Source organism: Battus philenor, unplaced genomic scaffold (genome assembly GCF_028537555.1).
Source record: "Battus philenor isolate CCGP_79_NKW_IND1 unplaced genomic scaffold, ilBatPhil1.0.hap1 SCAF_15, whole genome shotgun sequence".
In the NCBI taxonomy this organism is placed as follows: domain Eukaryota; kingdom Metazoa; phylum Arthropoda; class Insecta; order Lepidoptera; family Papilionidae; genus Battus; species Battus philenor.
In genome coordinates, this window is record NW_027181677.1 from 2,606,087 (window position 1) to 2,626,884 (window position 20,798).

Sequence of the window (20,798 nt, forward strand, 5' to 3'; positions counted from 1 at the left end):
GTAAATAAAACAACATATTGAAAATAAAGCATAATATAATTTTTATTATGAAATTTCCAGTCAATAACACTGAACCATTCCATAAATCACCCAATGCGTCTTATTTTTCATACAAGAAATGTTATATCAATCTTGAGGTGCGGAATAATTGAGGGCTCTTTATAATTTTTACACAGCCTTTTACAATAAATTACTATATTGTTACAAAACTGATCAGTGGAGCTAACAGTAACATGTGACACCAGTACCTTGTGCCGTCATACCAATGTATTTACAATTCATTACTAGGCAGTGATCCTATTTTTATTACACTGAAATTTTATATACAGTCCTCCTAAAGTAACCATTGACAAATTAAAGACTCCAATCACAAAAGCATCCGCTCTAAAGCCATTTCAAAATTTAATATTACACACAAAACGAAATTATCCAATTACATTATGTAACACTGCTAATAACAAAGTAAGATAATATATAAAATCTAAATGATATGCATGGGAGATGTGCACTGATTTTTGCTTCATTAAATATTGTAAGCTGTCAACTAACGTCTAAAACAAAAATCAATACACTTCTCCTGCAACACAATGCAAGTAGTGCATATTAACATATAAATAGTAATCACACTGCATTCTAACTGAAAATAAAAACACCTACGCTGTTACTAACAAAACAATTAAGAGTTAAGGCAACTGTGTTACGCCACATACAAAACCGTCTCTGAAGTAGTCGGAATGGGACCACTGCCTTAGAGTGCGTTCGTTCAGTAAAAAAATATATAAAAGACAGGCGTTGGAGGCGATCATTCCCACTCAGTGGTGGCGGGCGGCTTGGGCGTCAGGTCGTACAGCACGCGTGAGATGCCCGGGACACTCATCAACTCCTTGCGCATTCTGTCCACGACCTGGTAAAATGATAGATAGTTAACATATAACTATATGACAAGTACAACAAAAGCATATTGTGTGTACTACTTAAATGTAGAAAGTCTTGTATGCTATATGTTTAGTTCAATAAAGCAGCTAAAGATGGAATTTTCAATTAATATTTTGTCTCACTTACAAACTAGACTTAAAAACAAAGGTTTTCATATCACCTAATAACTTTTTTTTAATGAAAATACTCATTAAACCAGCATTAATTTTTCCTAACTTTAACTTCTAGTAAGTTTTTAACATAAATAAGAGAATTAATTTATTACATGTGTAATATGCAAAATTTAAAATATTAGAAAAAGGCCTAAAACTAACTAAACTAAAACTAAAACTACACTTATGAATAATTACTTATTTTTTACTTTGAAACTGTAATCCTTTTTTAGAATGTTTTATTCAAAACAAAGTTTAGTTGTTTTTTGTGATACACTACGGCATTAAATTTGAATGAATGAGAGTTAGTGAGACTCTTTGGTCTTTGCTTTGACAACACGTGAGCTTTATGGCCGCTCCTAATGAAGTAGTTGAGAGTGTGCTCACGTCCTGCGGCATGGCGTCGGAGCCGGGCAGTGCGGCGATTCCTGTCATGAAATCGCCGGTGATGAAGGGGCGAAGGACGAGCGAGCGCTGGCAGGAAGCCGCCCGCACTGCAGCATCGCGCTCGAAGTGCACCGGGATCAGCACCACCGGCATCTGGGCGATGCGTCCCGCGTACCCGCTAGAGATCAACACCTGTATACAACCGAGTATATATAATTAGTTACATAAGTGCCATCAAGACTCCACAGAAGTCTACATAAAAATGAGTTCACAATTAGTAACCAGGATCCAGAAATATTCTGCTTTCAGTAGTGAAGCACTAAAATGTTGGCTTGATTTCCCCTAATGTATGCAATATAAACAGATAATATTTTAGGAAACTCAGAGACTAACTTGTAAAAACTTGCATATGCTATATGCAGTACAACTTGCAGTGCCGCTTCCTACTAACTTTAGTAGTTTGTTCGCTTCATTTTGTGCTTAGAGCTCAGTGACAACATAAATTTCTGACGACACGTGTGCCCGACACGCTGCTGATTGGCCGCCAGCCACCTATCACTTACATATAGTTTTAATATCCCTTTTGATCTCCAAGCAAAACAAATACATGTCACAAAGTGTTTTGTATCTCCAAACTTGATATAGTTTAACTTTACATGTAAGCAAAAATCTAACAAAGTTTTCGAATAGCACTTTAAATTAATATATCAACTGGTCTTGTACTGTTAGAGCTTTATATAAACTTTGATGTGATCTTCAACAACAAAGATTATATATCCAACAGCGTAAAGCTTTCTTTTGGAGAGTTGTATCAGAATACCAACTAGTTTACAAGATGGTTTTCTTTCTTTACTCTCCATTTAAAGCGATATTTACTAGACTATGGCAAAATATATTATAAATAATCAATAAGAATTATATAATAAATACTTTATGAACGATGGTTCCGTCCATAAAAAATATTCTGGTTGTGCACTCAGCCAACTGTTTATGACAAGAAGTAAGTCTTTCCATGAGAGTTTCGTCAGACATTAGCGGATTGTTAGGTACTTTCAAAATGTACATCTTAGTCGCACATTCATTCTGGGCACATTAATAATCCATTATAATAACAGTATATCTTTATTTTTAAGTAAATTAATATATCATATTATTAAAATCCATATGATTTGGGATTCATAACTGTAAAACGAAAAACATCGTTTTTAATACAAAACAAAAATAGAAGTGGTTCATCATAATCATGTCAGCCGACATACCCCTACTGCAAGGCATAGGCTTGCCCCAAAGGTTGACCACCTAGTAGGGGACTCATCCACTCCACGTCTACCGGCTTGTGGTCGCCAACGCCCGTTGGTTGTATGAGTGATTTGATCCACCCACTGTCACTTCAGACAAGCAATTTTGAAGAAAGCGTGAACGCTACATTAGTGTTCCTGTTCCTGCAATGGATCTCATATAATAATATAAGCTATTACTGTGCTCTTTGCTCTTTAACTTTCATTTACATTATCGTAAAATCTAAGTCTATAATGACAAAAAAATATATTTCACCTGAGTCGCAAGGTCGTCAGCCTGACGCAGTGTGGAGATGACCTGCTGCGTTAGGAACGTGGGCGTGATGTCTGTCACTTGCTCCTTTATGATGCCGCCGAATGCATAGCAGACCCTGCCACACAAAACTTATTAACCAGAACATACTAGTATGTGATGAAATAAATCTATACACGGTCATTGAAAATAGTTGTAAAAGCTTTAAAGAAAAAAAAGATGAATTAGAAATCATTGATGACTGAAGAAATTTACATAGTCTGCTCAAGAGATGAGTAAATTTTTTAGTATCTAATTGATTTAAATGAAATATGAAGGTCCGTTTATATCTGAATTGAAATAGATGGGTTAACAAAAAATATAAACAATATATAAAAATGTACATGGCTCCAAGATTCTGAAAAATTAGAACATAATATGTTGTTAAGATAACAGATAACTGCTATTATTATTTAATCATTACTATGTTGGTTGTATCAATTAACTTGTAAATCAGTCAGTCATCTTTTCACTCTATTATAAATAACATATTTATAACATATGGGGCCAAAAGAATTCTATAAAGGTTAAAGTAGTGCATGGCACATAAAAGGTTGAAAAATACTTATATAGAATCTAACTAAAACCCATAATATAACGAGTTGAAAAAGTTATACTTTTATATTCATACATACAGTAATAATTTTTTTAAAATATAAAGTTTTAAGTTTTAGTTTTGATAAATAATTTTTCACATTTTGACCAATGTTCTTTGATAAAAACAATCAAAATTAAATATTTAAAATTACCTGTTAACATTGTGACATACACGCGGTATGATTTTTGCGAGGTAGTGCATGTCCTTCCAATCCGGAGGGTAGCGCTCTGTGGATAGCGCCACCACGTAACTGTACGTCCTTGCGTCACCTGCGAATGAAAACTTTTTTATACAAAAGAAAAAGTTTTTATTTACAAAAAATTGCAAGTTCACTTAATTACAATTGATTTATATTTATTAATCAATTAAATTGTCAATAAATAATGTTATGAAATTTTAGTACCAAAGTTAAATAAAATATTTGAACTTTTTGGTAAGGTAAATATTTGGACTGCCTGCTTGCTTGCCTGCATCAATATCTTTATATCAATCTCTTATAGAGCTGGTAGTCTCTTATAGTTTTTAGAAATCATCTTAATAAATCAGTGTCTATTTTATGTGTTATGATCTTTATGTACACCTATCATAACAGATCCATTATGTATAGTGAAGATAATGGTGCAATGCGAGAACTTTTAACGTAATTTTATTATTGTACTGCTGGTGTACGTAAATAAATAAAAAATAAGTTGAGGTAGCAGAGGGCAAGGCCAGCATAACATAAAATAGCTGAGGTCTTAAAGTTCTGGAGTTGAGACCAAAGTGAGCAAAGACAAGTGCACATAAAACAAGTGGACAGACGACCTTGTGACCATTTCCAACCGGTCCAATTGGAAATCTATGGGGGTAAGCCTATTTCCAATAGCGAACATCCTGTGTTTGAAATGATGATGATGTGTCTAATCTGAAGGCTTTGTTTCTTTAAGGATTTTCAAATCATGGCGCGTTTGTAAACCGCGTAGCTTTATGGCGAAGAATGCTATTATAAGGTAGTCCAATATTTTAGTATCTGTCAGTCAGAAGAATGTCAGTTTTGGGGAGCTCCCTTTTCCTCCTGCCATGTTTGGGGTTTATTTATTATTTTTAATCCCCATTCTCCTTCCTTTTTTCACATTTTATTTTGTAACATCCTTTTATACCTCACAAAATCTAATTTTTCTCACTTACATATCTTCCATGCTTCACTTTCCTTCCCTCGTCTATGTCTCCAGGTCACCGTTTATATCAGTTATTACAGTGCTTACATTACTAGTTATGGACTCATTTGTTTCAATTATATACATTATAAATATTTTTATTATTATATTTAATATTTATATTGACATTTTTAATTTATATTTTAAAAGAAGCACCTTATGCAGTTTATTTTGTTTACAATTTATTTTTAGTCTAAAGTCTTAACCAACTCTTTATCCTATTTTTATTTACATTATTTAACTAACCTTGCACTCCTACGGAGCGCAGTGGCAGCAGGGTGGCTGCGATTGGCGACTTGGATGAGATGCGCTTGAGCTCTGCCTGTTCAGCTGGCGTGCTCGCGTTCGCCACGCGCCCCAGCAACGCATGCGACTTCACACACATTGACGCATATTCCACCATGATCTTCACTATAACCTGCAATATAGAAAAAAAGTTTGAACCAACTGTTATTTTTTTAGGACCTGGCCTTTATTGCTGCCCAAGTAGCACTGTTGGTGCGGGGTGGCTGATACTCATAAGGCGCCTAGCTTAAAACGTCTTTTAAAGTAGCGAAGCTTAGCTTAGGTAAAGATCCGAGTCTCGATCTGAGCAAAGTGGGGAGATCTCTGAATCTAGAGCTATTTACTCTACTTTGATCAAGTTTTACTACTACTACTTTTAAAGATAGCAATGTAGTATTATGGTACACAGAGAACGCCTTTTTGTGAAAACTTGTTTGAGCAGTGGCAATCCTATATAATTAATGCACAAAGAGAGAATTATAAAAGACTACATCCGGTGAACTAAATTGAGTGCTTGCTTCCTGCATTTTTCTATTTACAAACATAGCATACGACTTTTTTGGAAATCATTGCGGAGACCTTTATCTAGCAGATGTTAAACAGCTTGCAAAATTATGATGATACCTGTGTCTCAGAAAAGTCGCGTTCAGCGTAGGGCTCGTCCTGGCAGAGCACGCGTACCGCCAGCCCGGGCCCGGGGAACGGGTGCCGCTCCACCAGCGCGCTGGGCAGCCCCAGCTCCGTGCCTAGAGCTCGGACCTGCAAATCACACCATATACTTAGAAAACATACAATACACGTTACACCTTAGCATCTAATCTGATTAAACTTATTGCAACTCAATATACATGGTAATTGATTATAGATATAAAATCTATTAAGGAATGCATGTATACCTCATTTATCAGGAAAAATATTTAAAGCTTCTACACCTATTTCCAACCATCACTACATAAAGTGATTACTTTAAAATATTCTACATTAACACTTATATTATACACTTATAGAACACTTATATTTTTCTATATAACGGTCAAACTTACTAAGGTTACTTATTAAGGTTGTCTGAATATGCTGTTTGCAGGCAGGTATCTGGTGTTATTAGAAATTTACGGGGAGGCCTATAGCATATGTTTTACAAATATTGGTAACTACAATTTCAATAGAATGCAAAACTTTTTTCTCTAAATGTCAACTCAATACATAGCTCTATGGTATTATTAAATGAATGAATGAATGAGATATTTCACACCTCGTCTTTATGAAAGTCCCGCAGGGGCTCCACCACTCGTCCGCGTTGACGTAGCACGCGGACCAACTCCGTGTCATTGTGATGTGTTTTGATGGTGGCCGCGTTGCCGGAACAAAGTGCGGAGGCGGACTCAATCAAGTCCGGTCTGAGCGTGCCCTGGCCCAATAACACTTGGTCCTCTCTGCAAAATACACTTACACTTTACACTTTATTGTACACCATACATAATAACTAAAAAAAAACGAAACCATTTATAAAGCAATCTCTGCTAGACAACCAAAATAACGATTATTTAAAAATAATTCCACAGTATTATCTGTCTCTGGCACTTGTTACCGATGTATTTGATATTTTTAAGGCCTTATATAAAATTTGTGACTATTTATTTCAGAAAGCCATGTTTCATAACAAATCTAAACTTTATTTAACATTATATCTAACAATGCTTACATTTGCTTTTAATTATACTTGTTAAACATATAAAAAGGAATTCTAGAATGAATATTATAAAAAGTATATCAGATAATTTCTTTTCTTTTACACAAAAATCCAAAAAAGTCGTCAATAAAATATCTCTGTACATCACAATATACGAGAGAATTTTAAATTAAATATCTAACGCAGCACCTTGCTAACATTCTAGTAGTTTCACTATTTATAAGGCCTTGTAAAGAAATAAAGAAAGCCTACTTATACCTATCCCAAGACCCCATAAAATAAACTACTTTGCAGGCGGCCCCTGTAAGCCTTTTAAAACAAACTGACTGTGTATTGCAGAAATCAGAAAAAATTTTGTAAACCCTTGCTTACGAATTGTAAACCTCCATTTCTTGCCACACACCTGTTTCCGTGGAAACCTTACTGTCCATCTGGATCCCTGGGGGTCTCCTTGGACCACTTTAAAAACTGAAGTTTTACACTGTGCAAGTAAAGCGAATAAACGAATGCACTAACTGTAGATCCAGGTCGCGTACAGCTTGCTCTGCGATACGTATGAACACGTCTCCGATGATCTTGCGCTTGTCCTCCGGCGACGTGGCGTGACACAGCAGCGGCGTGTGGCGCGTGCGTCCACCCGCCTCTCGCACTGTTGTGCTGCCCTGCCGGAACTGTCACAACAAACATTTAATATATATCTCAACAACTCGTACAGACAGTCAATTGACTTTCAACTTAGTGAAGCATATGGATACTCTATCGACTTTCGGTATTTGATTGAGATTTGAGATTGAGAATGAAAGCTAAATTTTATTATTAAAAATTTTCCCGAAAATGTATTTGACTTTTCGGCTCGACAGATATGCGCGTGCGTACAGATGCGACGACATACATACATGGCCGCTCTGTCGCTGTTTCACAATATATGTTCTTTCCTATTAAATTCATCATACTATTGCAAGTCGAAAAAAGTTATTATAATACGTACACACATGACATGTGTATATATTATTTTAATGCTTATTTAGGCTTCCAAGTTTCCCTTAGAAGATTCATCATGGCAAAATGTCAGTCAACAATACGACAATCAGCACTGCCGATGTCGGCCAAGCTTTTAAAAAGTATCATAAGAGTTACTACAAAATAACCATATTTATATTAGAATAACAGGACGTCGATTTCTCATTAAAATAAATTAATTTCTCAATCTATCTCATGAAATATTTCAATTTAAAATTGAACCTAAAATTGTCAAGGATGACAATAGTTATTATGAGTAACTGATAAAAAGCAACAACTAACAAACGTAAATAACCTCTGAATTTGAAAATTTGGTACCAATGATGATATTTCAAAGTTAAGAAATATTAATAAAAAAAAATATTATCAACAGTATTATAAAAAAATGATATATTTCAAACATTTCACACACAGAATGAAAGTGGTGATATGTCCAAACAGTTTGGTACAAATGATTGTATTTTTATCAGATTTGATCAGAACATGATAATTATATTGTTTACATAGGAATTGAAACAAAATTTGAAATAAAAAAATCATACAAAAAAACATTTTAATTTTTTAATAGCATGGCAAAGTAGCTTGTTGTGCATTGCTGTCCTTTTGAGAAAAATAAGACATCATGCAATTATCATGTTTTGTTCTGTTACTACACATATAAAGTTACACAAAATGCAGTACCTATTAAAAATTTTTTTTTGGTTTTGATGCAACAATGGAAACACTACAAACCTAGTAGCACCTTAATTTCCCACCTAGGTCATCTTGACCTACAGTAAAGGTTTGTTTGAATGTGACTAATGATAAAGTAGCTTGTTGAGAGACTAATCGAAGTGTAAAGCGCCTTTGTGAGGAAAATTTGGGTGAGTAATAAAGAGGGCTATGCAACCCTCACAACTGCTTTATAAAAATAAAAAGCAAAACATACCTGGTGTGCCGCATTGACGACGTGTAAACGCACGCCCAGCTCACGTAGAGACCTCTCTACTTTCGCGCTCTCGTTCTTTCGCATGAAACCTAAAAATATATTTTTAATTTAAAAATGCATCTTTTTAATTTAGACTATTTATACATATGGTACACACAACACAGTACAGCCAAATTACAATATGTTTTTTTTATTAATAAATAAATGATTAAACCTGCTAAAAGGTTACGATAATGTGTTGATTCTTGTAATAATAATTTAAAAAATGTACAATGTTTTACGAATACCCGTTAAGTGGTCTAAGGTTATGATTTTTAAGTTTGTTTGTACTCATTTTATGGCTAATGTAAAATCTAGATATTGTTTCAAGGGATTGACTCCATCAGACAACTTGTTCATAGTGACTGTTATGCTTGAAATATATTTTAAGTTTAATTTACCAAGCACAGGTTCTGCCAAAAGACGTATTAAACATATATCTAAATGAATTGTTCTAATTTTTAGAATGATAAATTTTTAGAACAAACAAAAAAAAAAGCCTCCAGTTTGTTTTTTTTATTACTTCTTATCAGCAAGTAGCGCGTTACAAACTATCATAAACTTAATAAAATTAAGCTGACGATTATAAACGAATGTAATGATCTCATATAGTAAAGCTATTTTGACTTTGACAAATTGAATGTTCTGATGGATTAGGGAGTAAATTTCCGTACCACTAAACGTCGTTCAAAGTGCCATGAAAAGAGATTTTTCTGGATTTATAAGATCGAATTAGAAATGATGCTATCCATAGTGAAACTAAAATAACCAACATAGCTTGAACGATTGGCAAGTTGAAATTGCAGTGAACAGGTCACATAGAATACTGAACACCAGCTTTAAGGTTCTGAAGTGTAGCCCACAGAAAGGCAAGCGCAGCAAAAGAAGTCCGAATCGAAAAGTTGTCAGAATTATGAGAGCCTTTTTCAACTGGTCGTATTGGAAATCTAGAAGCCCATATTCAACAGTGGGCATTTTCAGCTGAAATCGTCATACTAATTTATTTTACGCCTGTACACGAAACTATTTGCCCTACAAAGAGTTTAACTCAATACAGCACTCTTTGATCTGGTTTTTAAGAAATTAATGAATAAGTGAATGATTGAACGAATGTGATAATTCACTCCTTCGGAAATGAATGAGAAATGAATGTATAACATACCATTGTCAATATGTAGTGCAATCACTTGGTCCTCACGCAGGGCGGTCCTTAACAGCGCCGCGCACACAGTAGAGTCAACGCCCCCACTCACGAGCACCTGTGGTACAAGAATAATCATCTTGGTATAGTTCTCAGATAACACTCTCTAGAATCGAACTGATGTAATTAAGTAATAATGTAACTCTATTAGAGGTATAAAGTAATGATTTATTGAATAATAACTAATAATTCAACTGTCAATATTTAATGGACAATTTAACATTCCTTCATCATTTAGTATGATTTAGATAAAAACGAACATTAAATCATTCTGCATTCTTCACTTCTGATCACAACTGACTACTGCAGATCCAATAAGAGCAGTGTGTCTAAGGGATATGTTTCCAATTAGTGTGGCGTTTTCCGAAAACCTTAACAAGGACTAGCACCTTGTGAGTCCAAAACTCGTAAGGTCCGAGTGGTCATCTATTCTGCCTGTTCACTGTCACTTTAACTTATCAATCTGCTGGGCTTTGTCAATTACATTTGTTTGTCTACAGGTCTCCTCATTACTGTTTCAGCTTCAAAATTCCGCAGTCTTCTTCATGGTTCATTCAACAACTGTATGCTAGTCAATGGGTCCGATGTGAGACCATGTTATTAGTGCCATTAATCATCACTGATAACACATATTAACTGTAAACCTTCACCTTGAAGCACTAGAGGATATTGGACGAGATGTGTAGAGAGTATTAAGCAGTAAAAGCCAAAGGGAAAACCGTGGTAAGTTAATGAAACTCACGAGCACTTTGTTGTCGCCAACAGTGTCACGTATGTACTGCACGCAGGCTTCCCGTCGCGAGCGCAACGTAAAGGTGCGCGTCAGGCCTGCTATGTCAAACAGGAAATTGGACAGCATCTGCTTCCCTTTCGGCGTTAGGTCCACCTGCAAGACACATATAAGCTTGTTATGTCTAACAACAACAAATTTGAACATGGTCTCTATCTGGTATGGAAAATGAAAAGGTTTACTGTAAACTGATATATGTCACTGTCTTAAACAATGGAAGTGATCCTTTTGAGCTTGAGATTTTTAAATTTTGAATAGTTAAAATCTACATTTTTACAAGAAGTGTGACACTAAAGAAAATATAAACAAAAAAATATATAAAATAATAATTCACGAAAGTATTTTTTTAAATAGTATTTAAAATACAAAGTTTAAAAAATTTTGAAATATATCTCATCATATATGCATAAATGTATTAATATTTGTATATACGTATATATATATATATATATATATAAACATATATATATGTATGTGTATGTATATATATATGTGTGTATGTATATATATGTGTGAATGATTTATGAATTAATTAAGTAATAGTATCACAAGTTCGCCTTAATAAAATCTTATATAGAGGTCCCATAAAATAACGTCAAGCCACAATAACATGATGTGTTAGGTGCCACTATTTGCAACTATTGCATTGTAATATTGCTACTAAGTTGTTAAATTGTTTGTTCAAGTACCTTATTCAGTTATAGCACTAATCAAGTACTAGTAGGTGAGTAGTAAGTGAACGAATGAAATGTACCACATTCTTGGATATACATTGTTAATTCTGGAGAGTGTACAAAGCTCATTTAAGTTAGAAATATGAAATATAAAGAAAGTGAAAAAGAAATGTGCATTTGGTGCAAATATTTATTATCTATTAAAAAGCACTACATTACAATCAGAAGCGAGTTATTCTTACTAAATAATTATGTATATATTTTTACAGTCTGAAATGTAGACTTGAAATTTTTAACAATTTTTATTATATAATTATAATCTTTTCCTGTTACCCTCCCTTAAAATGGTATTTTTACTGATTTCCCAACATGTGATCATCATTTTAGCCATAACAAGACTACTGTTGAACATATGCTGCTGTGAATATCTTTAATAATGTAAAATGTCTTACCTCTGGATGAAACTGAACACCATACAAACGCATCTGTTCATTGTAGATGGCAGCGATGAGATGGTTCGAGGAATGTGCTCCGACACGGAACCGCTCGCCCACCTTCTGGACCGAGTCGCCGTGAGTCAACAGGACAGGTTGCAGCTTCTCCAAGCGACTGCACCAAGTGAAACACTTGAGGTTAATTAAGGCAGCGAATATTTCAAAATTATAATAAATAATCCATTTCTATATATGACATGATTCATATTATCATTTATAAGTATTTACTTTCTTACAATTAAAGGTTATTTATAAAAATAATTCTAACTTTTACTTCAAAACACTGTATTTAAGCACCAAATCAAAATAGTAACTTTCATGTATATTTTTATCAAACAGAAATGTACACATTTTCAATGGAATAATCATATTTGAGTCTACGGTGGTACACACTCCATATGGCTTGAACATACTTGAGCAAAGGCTTCACATCTTTTTCACTGTAATAATTATACATTATCATGTAATATTCTAGAGTGTACAACTAGTGGTACATTATATGCATTGTTGTAAAATGTATTTCATTTAAATTATAAAAAATAAAACTTTATTAATATATAGTGAAGCTTACTTGAAGAGGGGACATGTGGTCTCGACCTCGACTTCGTACTGGCCGTCCTCGCGCGCCTCCTTCCGCAGAACGGAACCGCCGAATTCTTTGTTCAGCATTTGCATACCATAACATATACCTAAATAGGACACAAATAACATATAAAAAATATACAAAAATGTAAGCTTGTATTATAAATGTTTTTTTTTAAATTACAGCAATTTGAGTAATATTTCAAGTTAATGTAAACAAATATAACATAGAAAATATTAACATAAAAAAATATAAATACCAATCGTAACATATTTTTTTAACTGACAACACTTCCGTATAAAATATTTACACATATGTATTACTAGCTTTTATATTACTAATACTTGCATTGGATGAAGTAGAAAATTTATTCTTTTAAGTGATTAGATATAACACGAATTCAATAGTCATTCTGAAATGTTAATTTATTTTTCTATCACATTTGGAATAACGTGACTAATTTATTATAATACGAAGTGTATTAGATCTAGTCATTGGTTATAGGTGTAAAAACGTAAAAGGGGTGAATGTATTATATATACATTTGTCTACAAAATACTTTAACATCTATTTTCAACCACTCTGCATAAAGTGATCACTCTGAAATACAGTACCCTGCGATAAATATTGCACATCGACCTTTAGAAAGAGTCAATCGGCTAATATCGGCTTCATAGAGCGCTATCTCTGTCGCATGAAATAAAACGACTGACAAAACGTCACGTAGGTAGTGTGGGAAAGAGATAGTACTCTACAAAGTCAAATTAGCGGATTGTCTCTTTCCAAAGGTCGATGTGCAATATTTATCGCCGGATATATGTTACTTTTTTTATGCAACAGGCCAATAATCTTTGACAGTAAACTGTAGGAACAATTACTAAAATAATTAATTATAATATGTAGCATTCGAATTTTGAAAAAGCTTTTTATATATTGCTTTATCTATTAATTCTGAAAGCATTGATTTTTGAACAGGAAAAATTCAAAGTGAGCTATACATTCGACCGCTATAAAATAATTACCTAAAACTGGAAGCCCAATCTTGAAAATATCAGCATCGTATCTGGGGGCGTCCTCGGCGTAAACCGAGTTAGGTCCACCCGAGATGATGATGGCTCTGTAACCAGCCTCCTTAAGGTGGTAAGCAGGCGTGTCCAGAGGTAGAATGTCCGACTCGACGCATAGCTCACGAACTCTGCGATCTATCACCTGGAAAATGTAGACACATGCTTACATTATGGAACACGAGATGAAATTTACCTCCTATTCATATATAAAATACTACTTTAGTTCATACGTACATAACTATTTTTATACGCCAAGTTTGTGGGGACCTCTCGTTTCCCTACCATTTTTTGAGACGAGTACTTTTATTTCACTGTTTTTCAGTTTAGTTTTACTTCGTTTTCTTCTTTCATCCGTCACAATACCTGGCATTCTATCTTCTTCCTTTCCTTCACATTTTCTTTCATTCTTATTACTTTTATTTACATACCTTCTATGCATCGCCTTTTATTTTTCCTCATACTCTATAATACTACATTTTCTTTTTTTAAACATTTTATTGTATATCCTTTTTTAAATTTATATTCAATATTATAAAATTCTCATTAAATTTTTCTATAAAGCATTTATTTATTTTATATACCTGTTTATTTCTTTGCCCAACCATAATTTTTATTTGTTTATATCACCTTTAATTACACGAACCATATATAACCATTGTCACTATATGTACATCATATAATATTTTTTTTAATCCTTGGGGTAATTGGTTTAGAACTCTTATTGCAGACAATGGTGAAATTACACAGGAAATAAACGAGTAGGTAGTTCATTCTATGCTATTTTCAGTTCAGAATATTATTCAAGTTAAGGGATGTTAAATTACAGCTTAATTTAAAAGTAGTTTCTATTAAATTGATCTTCTCTAGCATTCTTAAGGAACGCAAGTGATCACTAAAATGAGCTATCGTCATAGTCGTTACCGCCCATAGACGCCCACTGCAAGGCATATTTTTCCTCCAAAGATATCTATGGGGGATATACCATAATCGCCACGCTTGGCAGACGGGTTGACGATTGGACTGTAATATAATGTTATACAGAGGACTCTGCTGCCCATCTTGTGAAAACTTGTTTGTGAGCAGTGATAATCCTATACAATTAATGCACTGTTTGAATAATAACATAATAAAGATTGCATCCTCGGAATCGAACCCGCGACCTACGGTCATATATGAAACCCAACCACTGCCTATGACCTCAAAACGAGCGCTAGTGGAATATAAAATTAATAAATATAATTTTTTTAACATGTTATGTAAAGATTTGATTAAAATTGATTTTCGAAATTGACTCCATAAACACTAAACAATTGCCCTTGTTATTTATTTATCGACATAAAAAAGCCGCAACCAGAAAGTATTACAAAATTTATAAAAAAAAATGAATGAAATAGTAGTAAGTAGTCATTCTCAAGTTAAAAGTCGTCTCAAAGAAAATAAGGATTAACTTTTATATATTCAAATGGGAGAGTTGTATCACGAAATTTTTCAAAAAAAAAACTTTCAAGTAAAAATTAAATATTTCATGTTTTCGAATATAAAAAAACGCTTTGTTCTACTACATTCTAATTACGTTATTCTTAAACCACTTAAACTTCTGAAATCTTTGTGTATATTTGTCCTTGAAACATGAAGGTTATTTCTGACATAAGTAAACATCATATGTATTGTCATGAGAATTTATTGTTACACAATTTTGTTTTCCCACCTAAATGTAAACTTTGACTGTTTCACAACTAACAACTGTGCACACAAAGGCCGATCATTCGCTTAACCAAAACAAGATTAGAAGCTAAACACACGTATAATTTTTTTAGTGTTTAATATGAATGTAATTTTCTTTGATAACTAGAAACAAATTATTTTAAAATAAATATAGTGAAGAGGTCAAGATCATTATCATCCTTTCAGCCATAGGATATACCCTGCTGGACAAGTTCCCCTGGATTTCCAATAGGCATCCAAGGTCTATATGTAAAAATCAAGACATATAACAGTAAATTTCATATAGACAAAAATATAATTATTAATTTTAGTTTTTAATATCAATAAATACGTATAACTCATGCCATTATTAAATCAAATTTAATTGAACAATGTACAAAAAAAAGTAACAAAACATATTTTTCCTTGCTCACATATCTAAACTTAAACAATAAGGTCCAATCATAAAAAGATCACTACCTATGACATTCAATCAAATTGAATGTAGCTGTGTAAAAAAACCAAGACTCCTATTTCCTGATCATGTTAACTGTAAAATTATTTAAGGTCAAATGGTTACAAAAAATGTTGTGAAGTATGTATGATGCAATAATTGAGATTTAAATTGACTTATCTGTTATAGTAACAAATAATAAACAATAATTTTGTTGTCATCCAAGATTTGATAATTAGATACCTACCCAAATTAATTCAGCTAAATAATATGGAGATGGCTTTAATGAGTTACTAAAAGGTGAATCAACAAAAGGAACAACTTTTATGATAGCATAGCTTGTTCTTCCACTAGCACAAGCATATATATCTTGCTATCTCACTTACTCATCATTTTTTATAATTACTTATCTCACTTGAATGTACAATCAACATTCACCACCATTCATAATAAATAATTTTACTTCCACATAGAGTTATACACAGATATTGTGATTGAAAAACCAGGGACATTTATGTCATTTATATCATGTAATCAATTTTACATATTTAATAGATAGATCATTAAACAGAATTCACTCAAATCACTTTAGACGCTAGTTTAGACTTTAGAAGTTGTATGCTTTTTATTTTTATTTTTTTTGACTTGCAACAATTTGTTTGTTATTTGTCATTTAAACAATATCATGTTAGTTTCTTCACTGTATTTATGGTACATAGTTACTTATAAGATATGGCAATAATTTAAAAATAATTTTTAAGTAGGGTGTACCGCATGTTAACTAACTGCAAATGAACTATACATTACCTCTCTAAGGCTTTTCAATTACCCTGTATATGGATAATTTTTTGTATGAATAAACACAATGATATATGTCAAGTAAATGAGGACCAACCTTTCCATACTGCGAGCCTGCATCCAATATTGCAACTTTGTCTCTCCCGTGAGTAGATCCATTGGTACCGCGGTACTGTCCTTCAGTGCTAGCTGTGTGCATCTCGCCAACTCGCCAGCAGCACTAATACAAGACATTACAATTTACAGATTGTCATTACATATCTCCAACTACATTATCAAAATAATAACAGCACAAAAATTTAAAAAAAAAAGGATATAAATCCAGACAACCATTATATAGCCCCTGTTAATAAGGAAAAGTAAATATTACAGATTACTTCATCGTTATCATTATCATTTCAAGCATAGAACATCAACTGCTTTACTTAGGACACCCCATATATTTCCAATAAGACTAGTTGGAAACAGCCTGCATCCAACATTTAAAGATTAATTATAATACATATCATACATCAATTTTACTATATCCTATATTACATGGGTGGCCAAGCTCTTTGATGATTCAAGCCATTCTTTAAAATTTCTAATGATTTGTGAACCACAAACATTTACCTATTTATAAGTTTTGCCGAAAAGGTATTAAAATATTTTAACACAACATATATTTAGTGAAAAGTCATTAATAAAACTACAAAATGTATTGAAATTAAATATTAAAAATAAAACACATTTACTGCACTTGATAATTATTAAAAATTTGGTGAATAATTATTGGTTCTCAGTACTCAATACTTTTTTAAACTCGTGTGGAATTACATCTTTAAAAGTGAATCACAAAAAAGAAAAGAGAACTCGAGTACAGCCGCATATAGTCCTTTAGAGAGCTACATGTGGCTTGCAGACAGCAAGTTGGCCACCTCTGCTATATTATAGTAAGAAGCTACAAAGTTTAAATACAAAAAATACATATGCCTAGTGATAAATAGAAGACACTATCTGTCATTGTAGTATAAATAATACTACAATTACTAGTAGTAAATCTTTATTAAGTTTATGTAAAAAGGCAGAGATTTAATGTTTTTTCAAAGGCATCTCATTCCGCAAACATGTAGCCTAAACAGTAAATGCATGGAAATTTCTAATTTTAGATTTCCTTACAATAGCAAATATTCAGCATGTGTAATACTAAGGAAGTTGAAACAGTATTTTAATTAAGACTAATGTTCAAAGTAATACTGTCCAATTTTCATAAAGCCAACCAATCCTTGGAACCAAAATTTATTAACATATACATACATTGTTAAAAATTTACATCTGTAATGAAGTTTCTTACAATGTAACAAAAAGGTTAAATGGAACATTTATTTTTAGTAAAGGCATCACAATGCTTATTGTTAGAAGAATAAATTTTTTAGAACAATGATAAGAAGACAAACAAGCCGAGAGTTTAAAGACTTGATAGTAGGATGAATCCAGATAAATGAAAACCAGGTCCTCTAGTGATTTAAAGATTTAGAATTTAAAACATTAAGAAAATGAATTTTGCCTTGAATCTGAATAATATCTTACTAAATATAAGCCTGCCTCGGCCCACCAAATCGGCATTGGATTTTATTTAATATTTAAATATATTCTACAATAAAAGACTGTAGGCAGCAATATGAAAAAGTACAAATAGCAACCTAAGAACTTGACAGGATGAGGTTAAAAATGTAAATCTTTTGGTTTAAAAACTGTAAAAAGGTAAGCTAAGCAACTCCAGTGCTTTGCTGCCTCAAACCTTATGAGGCTATCAAAAAATTCTTCATTATTGTATACCATAAGTTGCTTTCAACTGATTGTCCGTTATTTCAAGATATCAGATAATCTTACTTTGGAAAAAATCTAGAAGACTAGATAATCTAAAAGGTTTACATAAATTTCTGGTCTTATTGGAGACTAACTAGTTCTTTGATAAATTGAGCAATTAACATAGTGTTTTATGAAAGTTCATAGATATTGAACTATATCCATTTCTAGAACAATGATTTAAACTTTTGTTAATAAGTAGATAATTTTCTTTAATAAATAAGTGAACAAACTACATAAAAAGATTTTTCTCCCTAGATATAGCTCATTAGTAATCAGACATATTAAGAATTTATGACTGATTAAGAAATTGTTAAATAAAACCAACTATCAACAAAGTATAATTTTTAAATACAAAAACATAATTATTACAAAAATGAAAAGTAACTATTCCTTATAAAATATATCATACATGTTAGAAGCAAATTAAATATGAAATTGCAGTAAAATAAAAGATTGTTTACATAATATGATTAGTGCAAAATCCCCTTGTCACAACAAAGCCTCCATATATAAATAGTATCCACAACTACTCCATAATCCCCCCTACTTGTATGCTATTTAATCTTCTGCTTATGTGAAAAGCCTGCACCACCTAAACAAATGTTATTATAATTGGTCTTTTGCTTATTTATTACTTTAATTCATAAAAAAATATTATTTTGTTTATTAAAAAAATATGGTTTCAATGGTCTAAAATTGTGAAAAATAATAATAATTTTATTATTTTTCATTTCTTTCATCAACACTAACTATATTAACAAAACCATTTATTATTCACAAAATATTTAAATAAAACACTATGGGAATGATTAAAAATTTAATTCAATAATTTAATAGTGTATAGAATTATACCATAATTGTAGACATACCTTACTAAAGATATTTTTAAAAATGTACATCCCAACAAACACAACACAATGGATAACCCAACCAATGCATTGAACTTGAATAAATTGACATTTTCACTGTCACAGTGCACAAATCAGCTGACATGGACAATAACAAACCCAGAACCTCAACTTAAAATACATAGAGATACACACCAAATGAATTGCAATGATTGAATCAATAATATGAAAGTATAAAGAAAGAATCACAAGTGTTGTTCACACTAGAGAGAACTGTAGTTATTTATAGAAACCTTCCCACATGAAGCATATGTATGCATGTAAGTGTAGAGAACATGAATCAAATGTTGGACAAACATTTTGGATAGCTTCCTATGTAATATACCAATATTGTTGCTTTTCAAAACATTTTGATGAACTAATCTGTAATATAATATCAACCTATGACTAATGTGTTTCTTATAATTTTTAATTGAATTAATAAAATTTATGTACTATAAATGATTTATAAAAAAGACACAAAATATAGTTATCTGCATAGAGATCCAAATTGATATTGTTGTCTTACTTAAGATGTCTTTTTTCAAAAAATAGTATGTACATTTTTTAATATATAAACAATAACTTTACAATTTATATAAAACATCTAACCTTTAAGTGTCTAATAAACTGTTATCAATTAAGGAGATTCCACAGAACTGACAAATTATTTGTTACATGATTGAACCTTTAACACTTTATCAAATTAATAGAATGAAAGGTTAGAAAAATAAGCTTATCAATTATGTACTGAAATACTTGTGTATTAGCAAATAAACCTTGAAAGTGATGTAATACAAATATATTGATTAAAATACGACTTGAAACTACTAGAATGCCGCGAAATATAACAACATGAGTTTCAAAAATTTGACAAAGAATTTTCAAATACCAACCTTTCTCAATATACAAAACATATCAATTCAAGTGTAAGGAAACTGTGTATTGTAAATCATCATCGAAAAAATGTGATATTTGAGATGAAACGATAACAAAACAGATAACAGAGATAATTCTAAGCATTCTTTTAGGCATTCCCATAAGAAATCCAACGTTGACCGGACGAAACCGCGTTGCATTTTATAAAGTTTGTGTACATACCGCCGTAAGCACACAGGTTTATATATACAATAACTATGATAATATCTAAATAATTACCAGACTCTGCTTATATCAGAATTGCACGCAATGCAATCCAAACCGCTAGTAAAACCGGGCTTTGACATTACTTACATTCTGGGTCACGATGAGGGACATAATTCATATTTAGTCTTTAACACTTACCGCTATTGGTACAACAATTACATATAAAAATTATTCTCACCTAAATGTGAATATTATAGATTTCAAAACCAATTATTCATTAAAAAACACGAAAAAATGTGATTCTCCATTCAGCACTACGAATACAAAATTTTAGTACTGAAAATAAACGAGAGGTGGCACTCAACACGAAATTCGTCACTGCGTTCAG

At 32.2% G+C, this 20,798-nt stretch overlaps 1 protein-coding gene across 1 annotated transcript; it reads right to left on the reverse strand.

Annotated features, from left to right (window-relative positions):
- Nucleotides 1-17: 17 nt before the first annotated feature.
- Nucleotides 18-20,774, reverse strand: bur (GMP synthase burgundy). The gene is made up of 16 exons (XM_068761897.1): nt 20,649-20,774; nt 16,684-16,806; nt 13,586-13,772; nt 12,552-12,669; nt 11,939-12,095; nt 10,765-10,908; nt 9,984-10,080; nt 8,783-8,871; nt 7,351-7,505; nt 6,397-6,577; nt 5,769-5,903; nt 5,106-5,277; nt 3,815-3,932; nt 3,030-3,144; nt 1,476-1,667; nt 18-904 (listed from the first exon to the last, which is right to left on the reverse strand). Exons 2-16 carry the CDS (start codon nt 16,783-16,785, stop codon nt 803-805), a joined length of 2,064 nt encoding a protein of 687 aa, XP_068617998.1. The 5' UTR covers nt 16,786-16,806; nt 20,649-20,774; the 3' UTR covers nt 18-802.
- Nucleotides 20,775-20,798: the final 24 nt, after the last annotated feature.